The sequence below is a fragment of the Athene noctua genome, chromosome 1 (assembly GCF_965140245.1).
Source record: "Athene noctua chromosome 1, bAthNoc1.hap1.1, whole genome shotgun sequence".
Classification (NCBI taxonomy): Eukaryota; Metazoa; Chordata; class Aves; order Strigiformes; family Strigidae; genus Athene; species Athene noctua.
This window is the reverse complement of record NC_134037.1, coordinates 147,929,654-147,943,143: the sequence shown is the minus strand read 5'-3', so window position 1 is coordinate 147,943,143 and position 13,490 is coordinate 147,929,654. Positions and strand designations below refer to the sequence as shown.

The following is a 13,490-nucleotide window of genomic DNA, read 5'->3' as shown; positions in this document are numbered from 1 at the left end:
TACAGTGGGGTTGAAACAGGATAGACTCAAAAAAACAATTACATTCCCCAATTCATCACACAAATGCAGGCAAATATTTAAAACTTACTGCAAAATAGGGCTCATGCTTATTCTACAAGGTAAACAGTGCTGGAAACAGGACCATAAGGTTTACATTTGATACCCTTGCCTCAACAATAGTGTCTGCATACGTGCAAGGTACAAGTAAAGAACTGCCCATAGCTCAAACATCCAGACCCACAGTACAGACATTAATCAAAAAGGCTCGCTCTTTATTTTAAACATAAAAAGAAACATTTTACACAGCATTGTTAGAACTATTCAGTACCTGCATTCCAGAACGGTGCCAAACATTTTATTTTATAACTTTGAAATTAAAACAGAAGAAAGAAAATATCTTGCCCTTCTGCTGTATGATGTTCAAGCTTGTCCTGGATCAAAATTCCAAGTGCCTGGAAGAATTTACCAGCTTAACCAGGAGATGTGGCAATTTGAACAGAGGAAGATCAACATGAGCCCTTAGGATACTTTGACAATACCACAGGTTGTGGCAGGGAGGATATGGATGCTTGCATTGCATCTCAGGCAGCTTACTCTTCTGATACTCTGCAGGTTTAATAGACAACCAGATGCACACACACCTCCACTCACACAAACCCTGGTTCACACAGGAAATAATAATAATAATAAAAAAACATGAAAAGTGACCTAGATTTTTTTCATTATAGATAAGATTCCCACTCTATTTTTAAAAAAGGGGATAATAAAAAATTGGCACAAGTAGAAGGAAACCTAGCAGGGGGTAAGTCTAGCCCCTCAGCTTCTAGCCTTCCAACTACAACAAATACAGGGTGGAGGGGGATATAGCATTGCCTTCCAAGGGGCTGGCAGCACGAGCTAGCAGCAAACTTGCTTCACTCGGAATGACAAAGATGGTTTGTTACAGGCCATGAAGGAAGGTCAGCATTAGCTAAGGACATGGGGACCTTTCACTAGAGGAGCAGGGAGCCCTGACCAAAATAACCCTGAGTTTTTTCCAGCAGGGAAAAAGCATGCTATGTTGTGTGCTTGGGAAGAGCTGGCGGTTCCCTGCTCATTCATTCCCTAATTATTGCATTACAGTCATGATCCTCTCTAAAAGTTAACCAAGAGCACATAAACAAGGAATCAGTCTGCAAAGACTGATGCAGTGACTGATGCTGTGCTTCAAACTTCACCTCCACTACCACCCTCCTCCCAACATGTCCCAATGCCACAAGCCTTCCATGAAGAAAGCAGATGTTAATGCAGGAAAGAGGCTGCTAGATCAGCATGAGAAGGACAGCCAGCATCCCAAACATCAGAATGGTGTTTCATAACATCCCAGCAAAAAGCAAGATTACACTACAGTAGACAGACAGGAAAGGAAGAAAAATTCTTGCTGTCAAAGTAGTATCTAAGTGAATCCTTTCCTCAGCTCCCTTCCTTTGGAAAGCATCGCTACAGATTTCTGGACTTTCACAGCAGAAGCTAAAGATTGCTTCTGCCCTGTTCCTCAGCAGAGGCAGCTACACCTGCCTGCAACCTAGTTCTTTTCAGAGCTCCTCCAGAAAGTAAAATATCATGCCACAAAGAAGAGTTGCTATGAATGTTCAGGCCAAAGTCTTCCAGAGAGCTACAGGTTTTGGGTGTCCCAGTTTTGGAATACTAAATGAAGTCTTAGAAGAGTCAAATAACAAGATGCAAGCCCCAACTCTGCATGTCAAGTCCATTTTGAAGATGTTGCATATTCAGCTTCCAAAAACCACTGGGCACCTCCATGCATACATGTGTATACATATGTGACCGCATGCATGTTTGCAAGCAGGAAGCGGAACAGCCTTCTAGAAAAAAACCCTCACATCAGCCTCAGAAGAAAGGTCATAATGTAAGACAGGAAAAAAACCCAAACAAAAACACAAAGAAAAGTTACCACAAAACCCCCCAATTTTGGAACAGGTACAGCACTGAGTGTAAGGTATCACAAACACTAATGCAAAGGGAAGCCTTCATAGCACAGGTACTAAACCTGCAGCTCCCCTGGAATGTGCAGTGGGATCAGCTATTAGTGAAGCAGGTCACCAAGTATATAACTAATGTCTAGACTGGCAACAGCACACCATAGCCACAGCCACTACCTTCCATGGATGCTCTCCTTTAGCATTTATATTGAAAAAAAAATCCTGAAAAGGATTGAGCCCTGTCCTCAACTATACATTTTTCACCCTTCTTGATACGAGCCCAAACCCTGGCCGTGACAGACTGCAGTACAGTTCTACTTCCTTGCTTGTTTATACACAGTATCTTTATTCTGACTTTTATTGCTTAAAACACCAGCTGTGCTGAGAAGACAGAACTGCCTGGAAAAGGTGCTGCTCCCACTCAGAAGCCAGGTCAGTGTATGTGGAAGACCAAAGCAGGACTTCTATACTATAGCACCTAAGAATTGGTCTCAAACCCATGGGGAAAGCCCTGCTGCAGGCCCATGCACAAGACCAGGACCACTGGAACCTGAAGGATTCTTGCTGCCCTCTTGGGCTTGCTCCTATTCCTACCCTGAGCGGAGCTACTTCATCTACTGCAGATCTCAGACTCTGCTCACAGGTTCAAGGGCTACCTACCACTGAGTGACTGGCAGAAGCAGCACTGGAGTCTGGTCTGTGCATTTGGCAATATATTGTTTACAAGACTTCTCTAAACATGATCAGTTGGCCAACTGCATACAAAGATCCATGTTGGTTTTATTTTTTTTCATAAGTCACATCACCAGTGGGGCAAGGTCTCCCACCTCTCCGCTGTGGCCAGCAGAAGGCTGGGCCTTGTCCCTAGACACCACATGTCCCCTTGTCACAAGCAGAACAGTGTGTCAGGCACAATGTGAACTGCTGTAGTGGGGAGAAAAGAAGGTGGAAGGGTGGGGGAGAAGGTGGCCATAAGCAGACACCCAGCAAATGCTTGTCTGAGGACTGACTCTTCAGGGTTGCCAAGTTAGCCCCTATTCACCAGAGCTAAGAGCTGAAAATAAAATTTTAAAAGTGTCTCAAAGACCTCCACACAAGTTATGTTTTGGGGTTAACGGCAAACCCTTTGAAAGCCAGGGAAGAGAAGGCATGCTGACAACCATAAACCAATTCTTTACTGGAACAGCCTTATGAGGCACCAGCAGAGGAACCTTCTCCAGGCTTCAACCCAGCACAAAGGAGTCTGTGAGATACCAAGGCAGACAGAGAAAGGGAACAGGACACGGTGTGATGCGGGTAGAGGGGAAAAGTAGACTGGTTAATACAATGAAGTCTAACACTTCTACCGGCCCCCTTCCCACCCATTGCCCTGCCCATCATGCTTTCATACAGGGACATCTTTTCAAAACCAAGAGGGGGGAAAAAACCACCAAACAAAAAAGCCTTAGTGAATTTTGTCACAGGGCCCTGCTGAAAGAAGGCTCAGCAGTTTGTACATTAGGAGGACGTAATCCCTATGCAGAAAGTGCTGCTGGAAAAGGAGAACTCCAAGTTGCTAAATATGGCCTGAACATTCTCAGGACATGACGTGTAACAAGGAGAAGCTTGAGGTCCAGGCTGAAATCACAGAGGAAATGCACTGTCTTGTCTGGGCCTGTGAGTGAGTGTCTCAACACACTTCAAGAGCCCTGTGAGTCTCTCCTGAAATGCAAGTGTGTCCTGCTCCCACGCTCAGTCCATCTCCATCGACATTAGCCGGCGACGTTCTCTTCTCGTTTCCTGCACTTCTTTCTTGCAGCACCAACGGGAGCTGCAGTAGCCAATGAGGCAGGACAAGAGTCCAATGACAGTGGCCAGACCGATGCCAATCAACAGGGGATACTTGAAAGCATTCAGAACTGAAAGAGGAAGGCAAAGTCATTAGATATCACCGAGAAATTCAGAGATCCCCTTTATTTGTTCTTGCTTAAAAAAGAAGAAAATCCCACATTATTCAGTCATGGGAAGATTAATTATTTCAGAAGCAAATTACACTAATTTTCTTTCTTGATTTCTGTCTTTTAAGGTTTGGAAAATAGGTCTCTTACTGGACTCCCTTACCTCTTCACCCTAATTCTTCCTCTACCATTTCAAAGCCTCAGGGAGGCTAAAAGCACCAGAGGAGCCTCAGAGTGAGACAGCAAAGTAGAGATAATTCCAAGAGGTATCCCATTATCTGCTCCTCCAAACACAAACTTTGTGAAGTTTCCCCATGAGAGGCAGACTGTGGCTACACTTTGTAATATGTTCCCAAATGACAAGGAGTTGACTCCTTTATGTTTTGCGTAACAACTACAAGTACAGTATATTCACTGCCACTCAGCAACCCTGTCTAATCAACCTCTAAAGTTGGTACCTAAACAAGAAATATGATTAATAAGCACCTACTGTCCAGTTAAAAGGCAGGGTCAAGAACTGTAAAAAGTTTGGAAAGTACAGTTATAATAGTTATCTGCACGGCAGGGAGAACAAAAACTTCTGATTCGTTTCAAGTGCATGGAAATTCCCCAATATGACCCTTCCTGGAAGCACTGAGAAGAAAGTAACTAGTTCAAAACCCCTCCTTCATTAGTTTTCCTCCTTAGCTACATGCTGAATGCAGCATCTAGTACACAACTTGCTTCTCATGAAGTCTAGCAACACTTACAACTCAGGTTAAAAAGCAAACAAGGCATTAAGTGCTGGAAGCAGCACATCTTGTGGTTACAAGAGGGAGGAAGGAGTCAGAGCTCAGACTTTGTTTTCTGCTTAGATATTAACCACAAGACAACTCTACTTCAGCATACCCCATCTGCAAACCAAGGCTTCCTCCTGCAGGGAGCAGAAGGGTTAACACTTGGAGAGAGTACTATGCCTTGTCTGAAAGATGCCCTAGCTATGCAAAACATCACCAAGAGATGATCAGGAAAGAAAACACCCCAGTCTTATGACAGTGATGTGTTCAGGTCTACCTACTCTACAGAATTTGGAATCAGAAGCTGCAAATAGAAAAGGATAAAAAAAAAATCTAATGAGATTATCACAGGCACCTTTAAAAATAGTCATAGGCAATATTTGTCACAAAGATGTAACAAGGTGTTAAAAAATTTTTAACAATTGTGCAACGCGTGTTGCAGTCTCTTACCATCCATTTTCACAGACAGAAAGATGGGTTTGGCTTTGATGTCAGGTTCCCGCTGCCATACACCGGTGGCAGATCGCACCCATGGGGTCACTACGCAGTAGTGGTTCCCAAAGTCATGGTCCTCACAGCCATGCACACGGAGCCGAAATTCCAGTGGGCTGATTCTCTCCAGGCTGAGATCACTGCTCCCATTTCTTCTGCTCTGCATCACAATTCCTCTCCGGTCCAGCGAGGCCAGCAAGATGGGCTCTCTGTCCAATGCAAAAGAGCGCACAGCAAACCAGGAGACATCAAAGGACATATCATCTGCATTTGTGGAGAAAGAAGAATTTAGACATGCTGGTGAGCTCTGGAAAGTATTCATAGTGCCACTTCTCAGCATAGGTTAATATGCCAAGCAGCATAGTCAACACTGGTCTGACAGTGGAAGAAAAAAACCAAAGAAAAGAACGACAAAATAAATAAATAAAAGAGAGTGCCCTGAACATGTCCCTTCTAGGAGGATTTAAACAGTGAACTGCAATGAAATGCACTGGCAGAAAGAATGTAGCTGCATAGAAATGATAACTTGCTACAGGGATGACAAAGAAGAGATTTCTTGCTTTCCTGCCTCCTATCCTAAAATTTATATTTAATCTCTGATCTAAGTTTTCACCAAGCAGTACAAGTGTCAGAAGAAGTTCTTTAACTGTGCTGAACCTACAGTGAAAAGGTAGTAAAAGTGCTGGGTATTTGCTAGCAGAAAGTGATTTGCAATCACTATCTTCATGCAGGGCCTACACAGCCATGAAGTCAGAAAGCTCTTTCCTGAAGGCCCCCTTCCTTACATTTAGTCTGCCTAAATAAATACAGAGATTCTACCTAGAGCACAAAAAATTATCTACAAAAGCACAAAGGAGCAAAGCCTGACCACAATGCTTTTATACATTTTTCCCAGAGTTGTGGGTTACTGTCACACATCATCAGGCATCATGCCTTGTACAATTTTTACCACCCAAGGAGATGGTCTGTAAAACACATTTGCAACACCTTCCACATTTAACATAGCTGACAGGTAGTCTGCATTCATAAGCACATCTAGCTCTTTCTACATGCAAGATCCTACTGATCCCATTAGCAGATCTCAGTCTGAACCCTATTAGACTGATGTGGCTGAGTATCTGCTTTAAAAATCACCACTATTCTTTACTAACATGAGCCCAGCAACACCTGTCAGTCTGAAACCTGGCATGACCTAGAGCATAGATAGGAAAGTCTGCTCACTTGTTTCATCAACAGGTCTTACCTTCCTGGCACATTAGCAAACTGATGGGCCCACACTGCAAACAGAGGTTACTATTTCTGTCCTGGGTTTTGAGTACTGGTAGGATGTGTGCAGAGGGCTTAACCTTTTCATGCTTAAGGCAGTCCCAGTGATTTTGGTGATGTATCAAACCTTCATTTGCTATTATTGGGATCTCTGAAAAACACAGTATCATCATCCTGAAATTTAAAACGGAGCTTTCATCTAACTGAGCCTGCTCTTCTCTAAGCTTTCACATTTGATCTCCAGGCTAATAGAAAAATTAAAGCCCTAAACCTGCTGCTGTACTCGAAGTGTTTACAGATATAAGTGAACACAATTTTTAAGCCTCCATCAGGCAAGCTAACGCTTTGGGAAAGTAGAGAATCTTAAAACAATAAAGTAAAGGGACATCCTCAGCTCTGTTACTTGAAGTACAGCATCAGCTGGCCAGGTAGAACATTCCCCCTTACTGCAGACAAAACATCATCTGTTATTTGGAGTATAATTAACTCCCTCATAACATGTACTGGTTTTACACACATCTTCAAAAATTAAGCAAAAAGATGAGAAAGCAGATGTTACTACCAGAGATGCCGGCTGACCAAACTGTTTTGGGACACCAGACAGTTTCCTGCCCCACCTGCCATGACCAGGTGCTCTGGGTGACAGCACAGAACCTCAAGAGAGCACCTGGCCTGTTTTGCAGCCCTACAGCAGCAGTAGGTCTCTAAACCCTACATGGGGGCCAACATGGACCAGCAACCCTCACAACAATCACTCTTGCTTATCATATTACAAATACTACTATTAGTTACTTGGCACAGCACTCAGACCGCTTCCCTTGAAAGCAAAGTTAATAAAAATTACCATAAGCACATGTTCAGTTAACAGGACCAAACTCTGACCTCTGCTTTGTGTACTCATCCAACTGCCTGTGGGAAACACGGCCTCTACTAGAGAGAGCTCCGTTTCTATAAACTGCTTTTCATCTCTGCTGCCTGTTTATGCCAAATATGGTAACAGCACCGGTCCACAGGCAGTCACGTTGGGAACAACCAATTCCGTCCAAAAATTATCAAGACTGCCATTAGCTCTTGTGTTTCTAGGTACCGTAGGAGCATACGGACACATTCTATTGCACTTGCTAAAAAAGGTTTAAACCTTTAAATTAACCTCTAAATAAATTTAGATATTAAAACAAAAAATCATCAAGCCTTCAGATTTGCAGGCAACTTGCTACCTTGGAAGAATTCCTTCTTTTCAGTCGAATTTGAGGATCCTTTCCCTCCACATACAAAGATGAGTGCAAGCACTTGCTGTCATTTTGAAATAGCTGAATCTATCTTCTGTAATTACAACATGGGACAACAGTATTATGCCAACATATTTTATTAGTCCGTATACATAGTGTGCAATTAGTGACTCACTACAGACAGTCAGAGGGAGGATTTGGCTCCGAGTATTCTTTGTCACTATCCTCCTTGAAAGAGCTTAATACAGCAAAGTCATCCAATTCATTTCTATCTCTCTCTGGTTTTCATGCAATAAAAACACAGGAAAATTTAGCAAAACCAAGACATAAATCAGGTGCTCTCTGAAGACTAGTGATGAACACGCCTAGCAGCTCCCAAGTGCTAATAAATAGTTTTACTGACATAAAACAGGTCACGCACTAGGCTTCCCAAAAGCGTCTGTACCATTCCACACATACTTCACATCAACACGGACAAGTCACTCTCACAATTTTTGTCCCCAGTCTACAAAAAGCAAACCCAACCACAAGAACCACACTCACACCTAACACTACAAAGGTTTCTTTCACTGGTTCTTTCTGTGCTCCACAATGTAAGTAGTGTGGGACACTTGGACAAGGTGCCCCACATTACAGGAAAACATCCCAATGCCAAGCTCAGAAGGCCATCAAGGACCTCAGTACCCCCAGGTCATGAATCTCCTCCGCTTTCATAAAGAAACACAAAGCACTAGGAGCTGGATGCTTCAGAGCTCTGTGAGCAGAGTAATAGCGGTGTTATGTTTTCTCCCCTTCTCAGTTAGTGAAGATCATCAACATGTAAAGCACATCTTTATGCACATTTCAATTTGACACACAGGACTAAGCTGTCTGGGTCTTAGCTGCTTCCCTGGCCAATCACTCCTCAAAACAGGGAAACCCATTTCTAGACCAGCTCTTAGGAACCATACACTTCCACTGCTTAGAATGGAGCGCTCTCAGCATCTTGTTACAGTGCTGAATCACAATTTTGAGACCCTTTTTGTTTACTACATTTAAATGAGGTTGAATAGGGCTTCCTAGAGAGCTGAGCAAACCACTTCAAGCTATACAAGAGGTAAACAAGCTGGTTTTGTTAAATTCTCCGGAGTGCCCACTGGGTCTGTCTGGAGCAGATAAAAACCCATCTCCTTTCAGGCACAGTAAGTAATACTTTTAAATCCCTAAGCACATAGCCCAAGAAGGGGTGATCTGGGAAGTCTAGAGAGATCATTTGTGAAAACATGTATTCAACAGAAATATCAGAAGCAGCTTTTATATCTTCAGGGCACAGAAGAACCACTATTCCCTCGACACACACATACTCCCCTCGTATCAATTCAAAACACCAACCACAGCTGCCAAGCCAAAGGAGCACTTCTTTAGATGGAGCAGTTGCTGCCATGTACTGAGCTTAGTAATACACACTCCATTTCAGCAGGGTCTCAAAGCAACAGAGGAAATTAAAGCACGCAGCAGTCACGCCAAAATCTTTTACACCCTTTTGAAGATTTCCCACAGGGTGGGTACACAAACACAGAGTACTGTGAATTGCCCCTGCCAAAGATCCAACTGTAAGTAACACTTCTAGAAACAAATGGATCCATCTAACTGTAACAAAGAAGGGCAGTGACAAAAATCATTGGTCATTTAACTCTTCCTCGGCTCCTTGGAAATACTTTATTTTTCTGATTGTGCATACAAAGAGGGAGAAGAGGTGGCACCTGACACCTCAACTTATTACAGGAAACATACATACTAATCCAAATGTACACTTTTGAAGTTTAGTGCCTATGTGTCCAAGAGCAGAGCTGGTTGGCATACAGTGTTCAAAGTGGTTTGAATGTGCATTTAACAAGACATCCTATGAAATTCCCTGGTCCTTCCTTTGTTCATAAGAGGGCCCAAAACTCAGCCCTGCAGGAGGTCTGACAACACAAGAGTAGATGGCCTTTGAAAACCATCGTGCCCCTCAGAAGAGAGTCAAATGCAACTGCTCTCGTTTTTCATCACATTCCCAAGTAGAAAGACTGTCTATACTGCTGTCATCTGTTTTCTTCTAGGAGATGCTGGCAACTATTGCTCTGTTTATCTGATCACCTAGTGTAAGCTTTCCCCAACAACACGCCTCATTTCCGCACTGGGATGAGACAGCCCTGTTATTTTCACAGTCTGGGTAATGTTTGGCACTCAATTTAAAAAGCAAGTGCTCCATTCCAGTTGTGAATTAAATTGTGATACTGACTCAGCACATAGACAGATCAGAGATTGAGTATAGCAGAATAAGGTTACTACTGAGAAACTACATCCGTTTGTTATCATTCGAGCCCTTAAGGCCCTTCACCTAACCTGCTCTGTTATCCCAGTGCTCTAGTCCCCTCCATCTCTCGAGGCCAAGGAGGCAGGGTGACAAGGGAAGTCTGCACACCCTACAGCTACTGCATAGATTCCAGCTGTTCCCTGCACTCTTCTGCTGGTCTCATCCAGAGAACCAGCAAGGTCTAGAGAAGGGTTGGCTTCTCAGGCCCATATGGGGTTTCTCCACACAGCATGGCTGGTTAGGCCCCAAATACTGCTCATTCAGCAACAGGACGCTCACAGCATGGACTGAAAGGTTCCCTCAAAACCTGCCACAATGTCACACTTTACTCCATTCTAGGCACATCTGTTGCCTGCGCCTCATCTGGCCCATTTCAGACTCAACACCCCACCCCCCCCACCTCCCCCCAAACAAACAAAAAAACCAGCAAACAACCCACAGAGGCACAGATCTGCCATGTTCAAGATGACATTACCCAGCTGTGGAACAGCTTACAGTGCTGACATTTAAAATTCTGCACTGGCTGCTCATGACTGCTAGGAACAGCATCGTTTTCAACTCCAGTCATCATCTCTCAATTCAACAGACATCCATGAACCCTTATGAAGTTGCCCAGTTAAAACTTAATTGTGCTGATGAGAAGCTCCTCAAAGAGGACATCTTTTTTCTTCAATCCTTTTGATTATTCTTCGCTTGTTAGTGCTCCTCCCAGACTCAAGCTACCAAACACACACACAAAAAAAATCACAAACTCAACTGCAGGGTAGTACTGACAGGAGAGCTCCACTGTCACTAAGTGGCCTCTTTTCCAGTTTTAAGTGAGTCAGGGATGCTGAGGCCCTCTTTCACAAGGCAACCCCAAGCTTCTTTTAGCTGTCAAACACCAGCAGAAGCAGCAACTGCTCCCTGCCAGCAATTATTGCTTTGCAAAGGAAGCCAGCTGCTTTGGGTACATTGCTCGCAACAATACCTGTAAGAGCTTGGGCACACCTCGACTTAAAATAGGCTTCCTGCTGAGCAGAAATTGCAGGCCAGACTGAGGTATACGTACAGGCATACACTGCTTCTTACTGTGCCCCATATCCCAGGCTATGAATCTTTTGACAGCAATAAAGTTTACTCACCTTTTCCTCCCTACCAAGCATTTCAATAATGCAATCTACAGACTTCTATCCTTTTCTCAAGGCAACACACAATTGTAATCTAGCAAATTTCTTCCCCGTTATACTCAGATTTAATGTAGAATAGTCATCTTGGAATTTCAAAGTGATGGGCCTTTACTAAGCTTGGTATTTCATCTCATCAGTTACTACACTGTAAGTAATATTTTCTGCACAGCACCTCTTTGTAGTGGCTTATGCGTAGATTTTTAAGTTCTGCGTGAATCATGGCATCTTTATATTTAGGCATATACATTTATATATTTATATACATTATTTTAAATACATTTTTATATTCATATATATAGAACTATTTTAAAATTCTCAACTCACTCCAAACCCAAATTTTGGGTATTATAACCAGAATTACTGTCACAACATTTTGATGAAAAGCAGCTCAGGCAATGCTTAGCAAGCAGCTACGTTTTGAGCAATTCTCTGAACTTTTCAGGTGTTTATAAAAATTTGCCTTTAAAGTGTATGCTATCCTTTTCACAGCAATTAGGTACTGTGCTTCTTTCTTCTTCCACACAAAAAAAAGAAAGCTCACCTCTGAAGGCATCAGCAACAAACATCCACTTTTGGCATTCAGGTTGCAGTAGTCAATTACTGTGATTTTTAGATTTACACTAAGCCGTAGATTCACTCTGAAGTGTGAAGCAGACTGTCCAGGTGACTAAGATTTGTTCAGAGATGACCATTTTCTCTGAACAGGTTTTGCCAATAGACCTCCTTTCCAATTAAAGGAAACAGGAACAGTTTTCATGGCCCATCTCGTGGTTGTAGGCTGAGACTGCCAGCAGTGGGGTCACTTGGTACAGACAGCACAGGGGGGGTTAGCAGTAAGAACACTTTTTCCCCCCTCCCCTCAGAATACGAAACCAAAACCCTTGTTCTAAACTGGGCTGTGTCAAGGAAACACTCTCCCCTGTATTTAACTGGTTCTATAGGATTTTCAGTGCTGGTTCTCAATCCTCCAGCCTCACTCAAAAGACACAGGGTTGTAACTGCGTGAAGGCAAATAAGTTACAAGTAAAATTTTGCCAAATTACCTGGCTCAAGTGCCATTCCTTCCATTGTGATGATACACAGCAAATCTGCCAGTTCACCCTGGTAAATCGTCGGGCTGTCAGAATGCACTGAGACATTAAATACAGGACCTAGAAAAGAGTAAACGTAGTTATTCTGACAGACTTTTCTTCAGCATCCAAAACCTTTCCTGCATGTTTTCAAAGTATTCTCTGCTAGTTTGTGGAGACAGACCTCTCATGCAGGGATAAGCCACCATGTGAGTTTTCACAAAATAGTTACTCATTTTTAGCCATCAATTCCTGAACTAAGACAAAGTGCCAAACTGCCAGACCTGTCACCCAACAGAGGCTGCTGCCCCATACTGCCCTGCACAAGAGGATGGGTCTTCCACTAGTGACTCCACAAAGAGCACGAGAGTTCAGGTCTTCAGGCTAATCCAGCAGGGATTGTTTTGGCTGAGGCTGTCAGTAGGAATTCAAGTTAGAGCAAACCAGTATTTTAACATGGTTCTGCTATGGTACTGAAGCAGACAATACAAGAAGTACATCTGATAACACTTTTCTGTGGGTTTTCCTTCAGGCTCTGCCACATAGTTTCTTCTGTAGAAGATGTCTCAAAGCCCAAGGGTACAGTAACTCCTTCAGCTGTGAAGTGGTGACGATATTGACTGTTATGACATGCTCAGATGCCATGACAACATGTAGTGTTTGACTTCTGAGGTACATAAGTTAAAAAATAAAACTTCTCCAAATTTTGACAACATCATCATCTATAGCGCAAAATTAACAAAACAACTACTCAAGATATGCCAACATTGCTAGTACTCAGTATTTCACAGGGCAGAAACTGAAGAATGTGTCAAAATACCCTTAGTGATTTCTCTACTAAACAAGGCGAAGGAGATGAGTAGGAGGACAGCTGATGCTAATGGTGGCATCTGGGATGGCATTGGGGGGAAAGGGCCAGGAAACCCCAAAAAGGAATTTGGGATTAAGTAGTAACCCTTTTCACCCTCCCTGGACTCCATTAACTGCTATCATTACCTGGTTCAGCTACCTCTGGGACAGCAGCAGCAACAAGCATAGAAAGGTGTTTTGGGAGGAAAGAAAAGCTGTTGGGAGATCTGCCATCTTCCACTCACATGCTACTGCTGTAGTACAGAAACTGTAAATTTCAAATCCACTGAAGATCAGTGGCAAACAATGCTTTTGATGGAGAATGTTTAAGGAACTCATCCAAGACAACCCACTTGTCCCTTGCCCTCCCATCAGGTTTCTGTCA

The 13,490-nt window shown here is 43.1% G+C and overlaps 1 protein-coding gene across 2 annotated transcripts in view; it reads right to left on the bottom strand.

Moving 5' to 3' along the window:
• Window positions 1-251: 251 nt before the first annotated feature.
• The window catches only part of PTGFRN (prostaglandin F2 receptor inhibitor), a 69,961-nt gene continuing 56,722 nt past the window's right edge, over window positions 252-13,490 (bottom strand). For both annotated transcript variants that reach the window (XM_074900543.1, XM_074900552.1), the window contains 3 exons: window positions 12,230-12,337; window positions 5,143-5,448; window positions 252-3,877 (listed from right to left, as the gene is read on the bottom strand). In XM_074900543.1, coding sequence (XP_074756644.1) covers window positions 3,711-3,877; window positions 5,143-5,448; window positions 12,230-12,337 — 581 coding nt within the window. In that variant the 3' untranslated portion in view covers window positions 252-3,710. The remainder of the gene's footprint in view (window positions 3,878-5,142; window positions 5,449-12,229; window positions 12,338-13,490) is intronic.